Source organism: Arvicanthis niloticus, chromosome 2 (assembly GCF_011762505.2).
Source record: "Arvicanthis niloticus isolate mArvNil1 chromosome 2, mArvNil1.pat.X, whole genome shotgun sequence".
Taxonomy (NCBI): Eukaryota; Metazoa; Chordata; class Mammalia; order Rodentia; family Muridae; genus Arvicanthis; species Arvicanthis niloticus.
In genome coordinates this window covers 93,091,673-93,105,260 of record NC_047659.1, presented here as the reverse complement: position 1 = coordinate 93,105,260, position 13,588 = coordinate 93,091,673, and the positions used below count along the sequence as shown (strand labels likewise).

Genomic DNA, 13,588 nt, shown 5'->3' with positions numbered 1-13,588 from the left:
TTTCTTTCCTTCTACCATGTGGGGAGTAGAGATCAAACTCAGGAAGTCATCATGCTTACCGACAAGTGCCCTACCTACTGAACCATCTAAGGGCTACAAAAATACATTAAAAAAAAGTTAACAAAGAGATTTTCCTTTTAATATTATCACCTTTGTGTGAATGGATAACTTTTAATAGCCTACTTTCCCACCTACCTCTTTATTCTTTAAAGAAACAAGATCATAATTTTTATGCTGTCTAGAACTTCTTAGATAAAATAGACCAGGCTAGCCTTAAATATATGGTGATTTTCCTGCCTCTGCTTCCCAAGTGCTGGGATTATAGGAACAAGACACCATGTAGAGTGTCTCAAACATAAAGCAACTTTCTTAAAACAATGTTTTTGTAATTTAGTGAGGGGACTCCTGGCTGTGTTTCTTGTTTGTTTGTTTGGTTGGTTTTTTTCGAGACAGGGTTTCTCTGTGTAGTCCTGGCTGTCCTGGAACTCACTCTGTAGACCAGGCTGGCCTCGAACTCAGAAATCCGCCTGCCTCTGCCTCCCAAGTGCTGGGATTAAAAGGCGTGCATCACCACTGCCCAGCCTCCTTGCTGTTTTTAAGTAAAGTTTTTATTATGAAAAAAAATCTATCTATCTATCTATCTATCTATCTATCTATCTATCTATCTATCTTGGTTTGTGTAGCCCTTGCTATCCTGGAACTCACTCTATAAATCAGACTGACATTGAGATCTGCTCTGTTTCTTTCCCCTGAGTGTTTGCACCACCACTGCCCAGCATGAAATAATTTTAGATTTGGGGAAAATTAACTGTTTGTACCCAGTTTCTCCTAATGTCAAAACTGGTATTACTATGATATACTTGTAAAACAAAGACAACAGTATTACTAGACTGGAGATCTGGCTCAGATGGAGGATTGCTTTTCTACCATCTATAAAGGCCTGGGCTGGCTCCCCAAAAGTGCATAAGCCGAGCAGGGTAGCATACATCTCTAATAAGAACACAGAAAACCCCGAAGTTTAAGGCCACCCTTGGCTACATAGGAAATTTAAATCCAGTATGAGCAACACAAGACCCTATCTCAAAAGGAAAAGAAAGGAAAAAAAAAAAAATTATTAACTAAACTTTCAGACTTCATGCAGATCTTTTAAATCAGTTTTTCTACTAAATCTTTTTTCAAGATTTAACTCAGTATATACTATAAGAAGTTTTGGTTTTCAAGTCTCCTTATTCTCCTTTGATCTGTATAATCTTTCTGTCCTTGTATCACAAAAACAATACAAAATTTTATTTATGGATACTAGACTGTGAATTTTTAATAGTATCTCCATGTCATAATATCATATTCTTTTAAGTTTTCAGCCATAAGTTGTTTTGTCAGCTATTTTTGTCAAAACCATGAAAAATAATAAAGGCTTTCAGTGAATAACATGGCACTACAACAAGCCTCTCTCCTTCCTTTCCCACCCCATTGTACTCCTCTAAACTTCCGGTGTCTCAACACTACCTCTAACTACACTCAGTACCTCCAGAATGGCTGATCACTCAAGCCTTTCACTAGTCCATTCTCACATTCTTCAGACCAGAGACAGATAAACAGCAACTGTTTCAATCTGTAGACTGAAAAATGGAGAGCTACAACACCCGCAATATACAACACCCGCAATATCCTGCTGCAAAGCTGAGGAAAATCCAAGAACAAAAACCTGACAGCCTTGACTTCTAGTCCTCAGATGTTTGGTAACATCTGGTTTTCAGATGTTACCAAAGAACAAAAGAAATACTCTTTATTACTAGTCACTCTTTACTTTTAATTACAAAATTTTATACAAATCATATTTAACCAACTGAGATTAAAGAGTATAAAAAATAACTCATGTCCATAATGGTTAGTGATATTTAAAAAAAATTCCCTCTATTTCTACAATGACCTTTATGATAGCTTAACTCAAAATGAATAAATCATTTGCTGACTCAAAATGTATTAGGCAGAGTTGGGCATGTAGCTCAACAGAAATTATACTTAGCATATATGAAGCCACAGATCTGACCCATAGTACTTTAAATAAGTATGAATCAAAATTAGCTATATAGTATCTAGTCATGTTATTTCTGTTTCAAGACAGGGCATCAGACTACTAAGAGAATGCTGGACAATTCTGTTTCTGTTATCCACCTGTAACACCAGCACTTGAAATGCTCAGGCAAGGGGATTGTGAATTCCAGGCCAATTTGAGCTACACACTAAGAAAAAGGAATTCAGCAAAGGAGGAAGGAGGGAGAAAGGAAGGCTTTTCAGTAAAATACCATCCACCTTAGAATCTGACATTGACAGCAATAACCACCATAATAATAATTTGCTTAGCCTGTGCAAAGCCCTAGGTTCGATTCCTAACCATAAGAAAAAACAAGTAAGTAGATATATTTTTACACACATCCATTTTACTTAGCAAATACACATCCTCTTTTAAATCAGGCAAATTAGAATTCTTAATGTGTTATGACAAAAACCATCTGCTTCTAAATTACATGAATTATAACCAAAGCATACATTATTTAAATACTTATTTTTAATTTACCTTCTGTTCCTGCAAAAACTGATCTGCTAATTTTTTTATATTTTCTTCATGTTGTGCTCTTAACTCCTTGATCTGCTGTCCACACTGAAAACTAAATTAGAAAGTCATTTTTTAGATTATATAGGACTGAGTGCTCCAAGTCTGTCCAGAAGCCACACATATATTTAGAAAAACACAACATCATCCAGTAGAGAAACTGAAATGTAGTCAAAATTATAAATACTTGGGTCTTTACATGTGGGGGGGGGGCAGGGGGGAGAATACTGCTAAAGTTAACTGGAAAAACAGAAAGCAGGCAGATGCAAGCAAGCCTCCCTCAAGTGTTTTACAAATTATATCTATAAAGAAATAATTGTCAAAACCAATTTCAATCACAGCAGAGAAAAATGCTGTATAAAAGAAAACTCTTGGTTCTCACCAAACAGATGAGAAATGTTAGAAGTAGAAGCCAATAAAAATGACAGCTATTCATGTCTTCAATAGTACTTTAAATACCACAATACAAGTCTATACCGTGGAATAAAGGGAAAGGGAGAAACAGTATAGTATCAGGGGAAAAAGTCAAAACAGGTTAAAATGTTGATTTTCTGCTGAACTAGTAGTCAAAGAATACAAACAGACATTCTTGAAAATAGAAACAAGTACTTAATGAGTACATACACACATGTTAATGTCATATCATTATTGCAATTAAACTTAATGAATACATAGATACATGCTAATGTTTACGTTATTATCACAAATTAAACTTAATGACTATATAGATACATCTTAATGTTCACAATATCACAAATTAAACTTTCTATCTTGATATCATTGTACTATCTTATTCTTACATCTCGAGACCAAATTAAATTCAAACTATAAACAGTGTTGGTAGGGCTATGAGGAAACATCCCCATTATAAATTAACACAATTACTTAGAAAGCAATCTTTTATTCATGTTATACAAGCAGCTAACTGATAAACATTTTCAGTAAATGTATGTTTGTGAATATATGCTAATGAAATATTAAGAGGGAAAAATCTCAAAAAATTACATAAAATTAAAAATAAAACCATCTGCAATGATTTATTTTATTTCAGCATCATCATTACTATGGCATGTTTGTGTATCTGATGTGTGCATTTATGTGTCTACTTGTAGACACGCGAGTGGCACAGTGTACCATGGCATACGTGTAGATGTTGGAGGATAAACTTTCGGGAGTTAGGGCTCTCTCTTCCATGGCAGCATCCAGGGCCCACACTTAGGTGGTCAGACTTGCACAGAAACTGCCTTTTACCCACTGAGCCATCTTGTTGATCCAAGTAATACCGAGAAAAGGAAAATTTCTACAGTGGTCCCACAAGTTTGTAGAATCTAAGTTTTTACAAATTGATATGCTAGAAAAAACACTGAATACTGGCAGGTTAAAAATATACTTCATACAGTAAGTAATTACTGTATGAAGATAATTAACAAACAGAAAAACTGTTGAGCCTAATTTCTCATGTACAAACCTAAAAAAACTCAACCCTTTACCATAAACCTGATTAAACCTGTATGTCCCTAAGAAGCTCCCCACCTCCTCCCTGTGTCAAAGTGTGAGGGAGGGGACAGATCGAGAGCAGGAGCACATACTCCTTAGCAATGCTGAGGACACGCCCCAGTCCTTACTATATCCCATTCAACAAAACCTGCTGTCAGAAGATTTTTCTGTTTGACAATCTAGTGTTTACCATATTAAAATAAAAGACTGCAAATTTACAAGAACCTTTGAAAGATAAAATAAGGAAAATGACAGAGAAAGAGCGGAGGGCAGATAGGAAGAGGTGCATTACATACAAAAGCTGGCCCAACACTTGAGAAGCGCAGAGGCTGCTGCACGTGGCCCCTTACCTCTCGTATTCTAACCGCTTTACAAGGTAAGTGTTGTTTTTCCTGTAGTCTTGAAGTTGATCTTCCTGTCGAAGAAACTCCTGACGAAGCTCAGCCAGTTGCTCTAGCCAGACAAAGGAAGGGGCCAAAGAAGAATCAAATTTACTTACTACAATACTTTCTATTGAGAATCTATAGGGATGGTCTTTTAATTACGTACATTTTCAATTTTTCTACTCAGAGTCTCAGGAAGTTAGATAGCATGTGTGGTCAGAGGTCAACCTTGGTTGTTTTTGTTATTTTTGTGTGCCTGAGTGTTTATCTGTGCCCCACATATGCCCTTGGAGATCAGAAGAGGTGGTAGGTCTCCTGATCTGGAGTTACATATGGCTATAAGCCTCATGTGTATCCTAGAGCCAAACCTGGGTCCTTTACGAGAGCACTAAGTAACTACATAACTGCCACACCATCTCTCCAGCCTTTTCTCTGGAGGTTTTAATACAAGGTCCTTCGCTAAGATCTCGGCTCACTGGGCAGGCTAAGCTGCCTGGTCAACAAGCTCCAGGGCTTAGTGATGCCTTTTTCATTGTTCAGACTGTGGCTCACGTAAGGATCACTGAGATGATTCCAGTTCTCAAAATCAAACCTGTTCTGCCAAATCTAGGACCCAATAGTCATACAGACTGTAGAAATGCTCTCATTGCTTATCTGTGCAAACACCTCCATTGGCTCTACAACAGCTTTAGTTGCTGTTTACCTGTCTCAATTTCTAAAAATATCCACACCACTTCATCATTGGAGCACCAGAAATTTCAAGTGTCATGTATTTTTCAACTTTGCCATATTTTTTTACATTATTTCTTGGCTTCAATTTTGAAGTCTGTATTTACTTCTCCTTTACTAACCATATTCCTCGGCAGCCCCGTGTTAACAGAACACTTGAACATTTGGGTAGGTTTTGAACATAAGTTCTTAGATGTATCTTGAATTGCACTGCAACAGTATTGTCATCCCACTTTTTCTTTTCTTTCTCCGTTCCCCCCCCCCCCCCACACTTTTTTTTTGGAGACAGGGTTCTCTCCATGTAACTCTGCAGGCCTAGAACTCACAGAAAGATCTACCTGCTTCTGCCCTGAGTGCTGGACTGTAAGGCTTGCAGCAGGATGCCTGGTTACATTGTATATTCTTTTTCATGTCTGTGTTTTTTGAGGTAGGATTTCTCGGTGTAGCCCTAGGGGTTCTGGAACTGGTTCTGTAGACTAAAGGTGTGGGCCACTACCCAGTTACATTGTAATTTCTTAATATGAGCTCAAAGATAATGTTCAATCCTTAACTAAAAATCCTATGGAATAGTGTCACTCACATTCAGGGGAGGTTTTAGCTCCTCCAGTACATTTCTCTGGAAACACCATTTGCAGAAGTGGCCAGAAATGTTTCCTCCAGGTAATTATAAATCCAGCCAAGATGAAAATGAAGATTAAACCATCACATGCCCCAATTCCAAAAGGCAAGTTGACAGAGGAAGTGATGTAATAATCTAAGTGAGGAGCTTGCTCTCTTTGCCTATTTTTTTCTATAAAAACTATAACTATTTCCTATCACTTCATCTGAAACAACATGGAAGGTGGTCCTGAATGATACAAGAGCAGGCTGAGCAAGCCATGGAAAGCAAGCAAACTGATGAATGGCCTCTTCATCAGTTCCTGCCTTGACATCCCTGGATAATAGACTATAATCTACAACAGGAAATAAACCTCCTCCCTAGGTTGCTTTTGGTCATGGTGCTTTATCACAGAAATAGAAAACTAATGTATTTTTAAAGTTAGAGCCTTAAATTTATCTATTACTTATTTCTTTACATTCCCGGTTTCTTTCTATTTCAAGAGAATCTCACCAAAGCATCCTTAAATCTGAATGGGTAATGTAGCAGATTAGACAAAATACAGAATAAGAACCTCATCTTTTTTTCCCCCTAGAAATTAATGGCCACATAAGCTACAGTTCAATTTTCTTTGAGAATTTTTTTATGTGTTTATATGCTTGTACACATGCATAAATATGCATGCTGAGTTCAGAGATCTACTTGCCTCTGTCTCCTGAGTCGGTGGGATTAAAGGCATGTGCCACCACCAACTGGCTCAGCCATTTACTACTTAATTCTTGAAGATTTCAGACATGAAGTAGTCTTTACTTTTATTCTATAATTAAAAGTCTCCTGGAGGCTGGAGAGATGGCTTAGAAGTTCAGAGCACCAACTGTTCTTCCAGAGGTCCTGAGTTCAATTCCCAGCAACCACATGGTAGCTCATAAACACTTATAATGAGATCTGGTGTCCTTTTCTGGCCTGCAAGCCTATATGCAGGCAGAACACTGCATACATAATAAATAAATCTAAAAGAAAAATTTCTTACCCTTTAAATGATGTATGTCTGCCATCTGATATGATATGTTGTTTTGTAGCTTAACCTAAAAAAGAAATTTTTTTCATTTTAATAATATATAGGGTTTTTTTTTTCCTTTTCAACACAATGTCCTATGTAGCTCAAACTATTCTTGAACTCCCTATATTATTTTTGTTGTTGCTGTTTGTTTGGTTTGTGTTTTTCTTTTTGAGACAAGGTCTATTTTTATATAACCCAGGCGAGTCTGGAACTGCTATGTAGAGCAGGCTGGCCTTAAACTCATAGATATCTGCCTGTCTACTGCTTCCAGTGCTGGAACCACCACCCGGCTCTCCTCTGTAAAGTCAAGGATGACCTTGAACCCCTAATTTTCATGCCTCCATCTCTAGTGCTTAGTGAAATGTGTACACCATTTCACCCACCAAGAATATGTCATTTCATTCATATTTACTCATATTCACTTTGAACTTGATCATAAATGTAAACAAAAACTCTATACCCCACCTCCACTTCAAAAAGAATTAAGAAGTAAATTCTGATGCTGTAATGTTTATTTTTAAATTGCACGGGAGTGTTTACCTGATATACAGTATAACAATTTTCAATGTTTCAAAGTTTGAACATCATTTATTGACTTCTTTACCCCAAATCTTACAGAAGACTTCTCATTAACTCAATATTAGAATAAGACTATTTGAAACATTTATTATCAAATCAAAAGTGATTCCTGCTTCTCAGGCTTTGCAGAGCAACACAGTATCTCTGTGTTCAGTTATGTACTCAGGATTCAAAGCCACGGTCACTGCCCTTTAGCAGTTGGTACACATGAATACTAAGAACATAAGTGTACAAGACCTGACTGAAGCTAAGGTCCTTTCAAATCAAGCAGGATCTATCACTCAAAGTAAAAGTAAAAATACATACTTGAACATAAAATTTGTTATGTTTTAAGGTCTTTCATTTTTTCCTCCTTATACTCTAATTTTTCATGAAAATTTTCTTGCTGTAGACAAGCTTTGCCTAATTGTAAAACATAAGTAAAATATCACTACAAATGGATATCCTTGCCCAAAAGTAGGCCAGATTCACAATGATCCAAAGCAACCATATAAGAAGCAAATGATAAATACCAACTCAATTTCTAAATAATATTTTAAATTTCTGATTTGAAGTATAGAATATTGCATAGATATCTCATGTAACTCCCACATAATTTCTCCCAGTGTGTATAACTATTAGTACAACTTCAAAATTAGGGAAATAACATAACAACTATGTACAGTTCTATGTCATTTAATCATATGTGTTGGTCTGTGACACCCAATAATAGTCAAGACACAGAAGCTATTCCATCACCACAAAGACTTCTCTTATTTTGTTTTCTAATATTAGTGGTGTCTGTATGTGTCTCTGTATGTCTGTGTGTGTACACATAAAGTACACAGAGGTCAGAGGACAACTGCAGGAAAAGAATTTTTTTCTTCCACCACATGAATCCAGGAGATCAAAGTCAGGTCCATCAGGCTTACAGCCATCCTACCAGATCTTCCACTATCTTTTGCAGTCAAGACATATTTCCTTTCTCCTATCATCTAGTGCCAACATACTGGCAAGAATATGAAACAAGAGAGAAACTTAAGAACAGTGTCAAGGAGTCAGCAAGCAAAGTAGTACCTAAAGAGTATAACTCCTATGATAATTCAGAGATTTTATGGAAAGGATTCCATCTGAAACAGGAATTTAAGATTGGGTAAAGCTTGAAGCAAGTAGAAAAGAGCACTTCATAAAGAGAAAATAACCAAGAAAATGTATAGAGTCAAGAAGGCCTAAGGTATGTAAGAACACTCCAAAGTACTTATCTGGTGATACAGAAGAAAGACTAATAGGAAAAGGAGCTAGGGCAGAAAAGGCAAGGAAGGTCCTTTCAAATCAAGCAGGGACTATTCTTTACTCTGAGTCATGATGGCTTAATTTTAAAAAGATTTATTTACTTTATGTATGTGAGTATACTGTGGCTGTCTTCAGACACATCAGAAGAGTGCATCAGATCCTATTACAGGTGGTTGTAAGCCACCATGTGGTTGCTGGGAATTGAACTCAGGACTTCTGGAAGAGAAACCAGTGTTCTTAACTGCTGAGCCAGCTCTCCAGCCCCCGATGGCTTAATTATTAAGGTGAAAGTTCATCCATAAACAAAGAGCAGGAAAGCAGGACTGTTCCAAGAGTAGGAGTCTGACCGTATCACTGAAGTCCTGGGGCTTTAAAGAAGGAAGTTCAAATAAATGATGCATAGTTATGAAAAGGAATGAAACACTACTAGTACATAGCATAACACAGGTACACTTTGAGAACAACACACAGGCAAGTGAGAGAAGGCACTCACAAAAAGGCAAAACAATTCCAATCCCACCCATATGAAATGCACTGAAAAGGCCAGTCCATAAGGACAGAAAGATAACAGCTAGCATCTGGGGAGGGAAGGTAACAAGAAGTCTCTAAGGATAAACCCAGAGTCTTTCACAAGTCCATGCTCTACATCTGAACAGTATCCCTAGCCATAAGAGTGACTTCTTAATGTGCACAGTATTTCTTTTTGAGCAAAAAAAATATTATAGAATCAGACAGCGACAACAGCTATATGACACTATAAACTTACTTTTAAAAACCCAATGAACTATATACTTTAGAAGGGTTACTTTTATATCAATTACACCTACTTTTTTTTTTTTACATGTCCATTTTATAATGCAAGAAGGGAAGGACCATAAGAATGCTGAGTGTGCTCTGGATAGCACACAGGCAAATACAAACAGAACAATGAACAAACACTGTGAGCTTGAGAACCTCATTAGTCAAAAGAGACACTGAAGAAAACAGGCAATTATAGTATGGTAAGACAAATGATATCATGAGTTTTATAGACTTATAGAAAAACACAGTAGAAACAGTACATAAATCCGGCCTCAGGAGAAAACAGGAGGCTTCTGGAAATGACAATAATGTCTGACATGACTCCTATAGAAAGAGTAACTCTTGCCCATGTGGGGAGGTAAAGAGGAAAGAAGACATTTAAGAATGCACCAAAACTTAGAAGTAAAAATCATTTAACATTCTAGAATCTGCAATCAGTACTGAAGAGCTTGAAAATAATAAATTAAAGGAAACAGTCAGATATGTCTCTTTAAAAACAGTCAAGGTCTATAGCACAAGGTCTTACCAAAGATGATGGGCATTTCCATGGAATTTTTAAAAAGCTTTTAAGTAAGATCATGATATCAAATTTACAATTTTGAAGTAAACTTGGCTGCAGTATGCTGGGCAAACCAGAGGGGACAAGATTAGACAAAATGAAATCAGATTGTTTTATAGGTGAGAAAAAAAACTCTCTCAACTAGACCTGTTTGTATAGGGACAACAAGCTGAGGACTACTGGTTACACTTTATTGGTTGGGGGAAAATTTCCAAGGAATATTTTATAATAAATATTCCATAAAACTCAACTTTCAATGTCTCTAAATAGCTTTGTGGGAAATGAGCCTATGTCTATGCTTGTGTGATAGCTGTGGCCATAGTGACAGAAATTACATGGCCTCCAAAGCCTCAAGAACTTGCTGTCTGGCTTTTAATTAAAAAAGTCCAATTACTCCTAACTGTCAGAGTAAGAATAGAAAGGCAGCTCCTTGTGATATCTACGTGGTTAAAGGTGCTTGCCACCAAGTCTGATCTCTAGAACCCACAAGGTAGGAGAGAAATGACTCCTGAGGTTGTCTTCTGATCTCCACATAAGTATAGTGGCATGAAGAAGCTCCCCACCCCCAATAAATAAATGTAAATGATACACACATAAGTGGTCGGGGCAGGGAGAGGGAAAACAGGCACACAGACAAGCCAGCCCAGGAGGAGTCTGCAGTGTAGTAAGATATGAGAAGCTAACTGAAAACTCACTAAAGCTGGAGTTACAGGCAGTCACCAGCAACCCGTTAAGGGCGCTGGGAACTGAACTCAGGTCTATGGAAGGCACCACTGAGTCCTCTGCTCAACCCCTAATTTTGGTTCTTACTACTACTGATTAATTAGATATTAATTAGTAATTAATTTGGATTCACCACATTTCCACCCTCACTGTTAAATAGGCAATGCTCTAGAAAGTTCTAAAATTAATAGCTTTTCTTCTAAATATCTTCTAGACAGGATACAGCCCAAAACCTCAAAAGTATTACTTACAGCTTATCTCACAAAGGGATTTTCATTCTCTGGGTTCTGTGTGGCCTCTCCCTCCTTACTCACTAGCTTTGCAGTGATTTTTTTTTTTTTTTTCCTGGCACTGAGAATTAAATCCAGGGCCACAGTCAGGGAAGTGTTCTACCATTAAGCTATAGCTATAGCCCTGGTTCTACTTTCAGGCCTTTTACTTAAAATAGGCAAGATATTATTACTTAAAAGTATATAAGAAAGATAATGTATATATTCTCTTTCAAGTTTCTTTGCAGGTGAATGGTGTTGAAGCGTGGCCAGACAGGTAATAGTCACAAACACAGCCCATCTCTTGCCCAATCACATCTATAATCAGACACTGTGGTGGTTTGAATAATAATGACCCATTTACTTGAATGTGTAGTCGCCAGGGAGTAGAACTGCTTGAAAGAATTAAAGGATTAGGAGGTGTATGTCACCCCAGTGACACACTTCCTTATAGGAAGTGTGTCACTGGGGTGGGCTTTGAGGTTTCAAAAGTCCATGCCAAGGCCAGAGTTTCTCTTTCTACCTACAGATTATGATGTAGCTCTCTGCTACAGCACCTGCCTGCTTGCTGCCATGCTTCTCCACATTATAATGAACTAAACCTCTGAAATTTTAAGCAAGTCCCAGTTATGTTTTGTAACAGTTGCCTTAGTCATGGTGTCTCTTTCCAGTAACAGAATAGTGACTAAGAGAGTCATCAATCCAGATTTCAAAAATCTGAAATGGTGGCTGGAAATACTGGCCTTCAGTTATATACTCCTAGCTACTGGACAGTCAACAGAAAGACTGCTTGAACCCAGGAGTTCAAGGTCAATGTGGAAAATATAGTAAGAAACTATGAAGAAAGAAAAGAAAAGAAAAAGAAAGGCAGAAAGAGAGAGGGGGAAGAAAGGAGAAAGGGAGGGAGGGAGGGAGGCAAGGAGGGAGGGAGGGAAGAAGAGAAGGAGAAAGGAAGGAAGGAAGGAAGGAAGGAAGGAAGGAAGTTAGTTCTACAATATTAGAAACAATTTGCCTGGTCTCAGATTCTACTAGTAATCTCCTTATAAGCAGTCCTTAAAAACAAAACTTTTTGAAAAGTTATCTGGTCTGTTTCCAATGATAATGCCACTTAAGATTTTTTTTTTTCAACTCTCAATGCTTATCAGAATCAAGAATCCCAACAATAAGAATACTGTCTCAGGTAGTGGACTATGACATAAAAGAAATTATGTCGTATTTATCCTTATCCCCAAGTGTCCAACATCTGACACTTGTAGAACACTGAATATATGTGTGCTGAGTGACTCCCTAGACTTGTATGCCCCATGTTCTTTGTACTCTTCCTTATTTGAATTATCTTCATTCATGCTTGTATATTTTTAATTAGCTTTCAAGAATTTTGGTGAGGGGAGGGAAGGTTGAGTCTAGTATCCTATCTGGCTTCAAACTAGACATTGTAGGTGAGAATGACCTTGAAACTTTTTTGTTGTTGTTTTTTGAGGGTTTTTTCTTTGTTGTTTTTCAAGTCAGGATTTCTCTGTGTAGCCCTGGCTGTCATGGAAGTTTCTCTGTAGGCCAGGCTGGCCTCAAATTCACAGGAATCTGCCTGCCTCTGCCTCCCAAGGGTTGGGACTAAAAGCATGCACAACCACCAGTCAGCTAACTTTGGAACTATTAATCCTCCTGCCTCCACCTCCGAAGTGCTGGGATTACAGGCTGTCCTTCATATCCAGTTTATTCAGTGCTGGTATTGAACTGGAGCCTACAAGCTAGGTCAGCACTATACAAAGCTACACTAGCCACGCATCACAAACTTTTGAACTTCCTCACATAATTCCCATCAACATTTTCATTGTATTAAGAGTTTATTTCTCCTCTACCTTTCTGTAATACTGATCCCTAGGATTTGGGGTCTCTCTAAAAACTAGGCCAATTCACTGTACTCTCTGACCTCTGCCCTGTCAATGTCTTTTTTCACTGGTTACTTTTCTCACTGCTGTGACAAAACACCAACCTAAGGGAATCTATAGTTATACAGCCCTGAGTGCTAGGATCTCATCTGATCTTGGATGCTAAACAAAGTGGGGCCCAGTTAGTACTTTCACTGGAGAAGCAAACTACAAGGACCAAGGATTAATACTGAGTGTAGTCTAGTCACCTGGCTTCATGTATTTGGACAGAACATCGTGGCAACAGGACTGCATGGAGGGAGAGAGCCATTCTGAGGCTGACCCCTTCCTGTCTTCCTCTTTGAAATATCTCTATGGATGCACCCTGAGACACCTACTTCCTTCAATCAGGCTTCATCTCCTCAAGTTTCCAGACTTCCCAAAATAACACAAGCACCTGGATACTAAGCCCTAAGCTCAGGAGCCTTTTCTGAGGACACTTCATGTCCAAACAGTAATACTGTTCTTATGACCTTGTTTCTGAAGTACAGGTTCTTGTCTCTTCTTCTCAGGAAGAATTATCTCCTTATATTTCCCAGTATACGTCTTATTCATCTCCAAGTATTTCATATGCTC

At 37.8% G+C, this 13,588-nt stretch overlaps 1 protein-coding gene across 2 annotated transcripts in view; it reads right to left on the bottom strand.

Annotated features, from left to right (window-relative positions):
* The window catches only part of Golm2 (golgi membrane protein 2), a 64,985-nt gene that overhangs the window by 29,020 nt on the left and 22,377 nt on the right, over positions 1-13,588 (bottom strand). For both annotated transcript variants that reach the window (XM_034494560.2, XM_034494562.2), the window contains exons 2-4: positions 6,852-6,906; positions 4,462-4,564; positions 2,579-2,669 (exon numbers count right to left, since the gene is read on the bottom strand). In XM_034494560.2, coding sequence (XP_034350451.1) covers positions 2,579-2,669; positions 4,462-4,564; positions 6,852-6,906 — 249 coding nt within the window. The remainder of the gene's footprint in view (positions 1-2,578; positions 2,670-4,461; positions 4,565-6,851; positions 6,907-13,588) is intronic.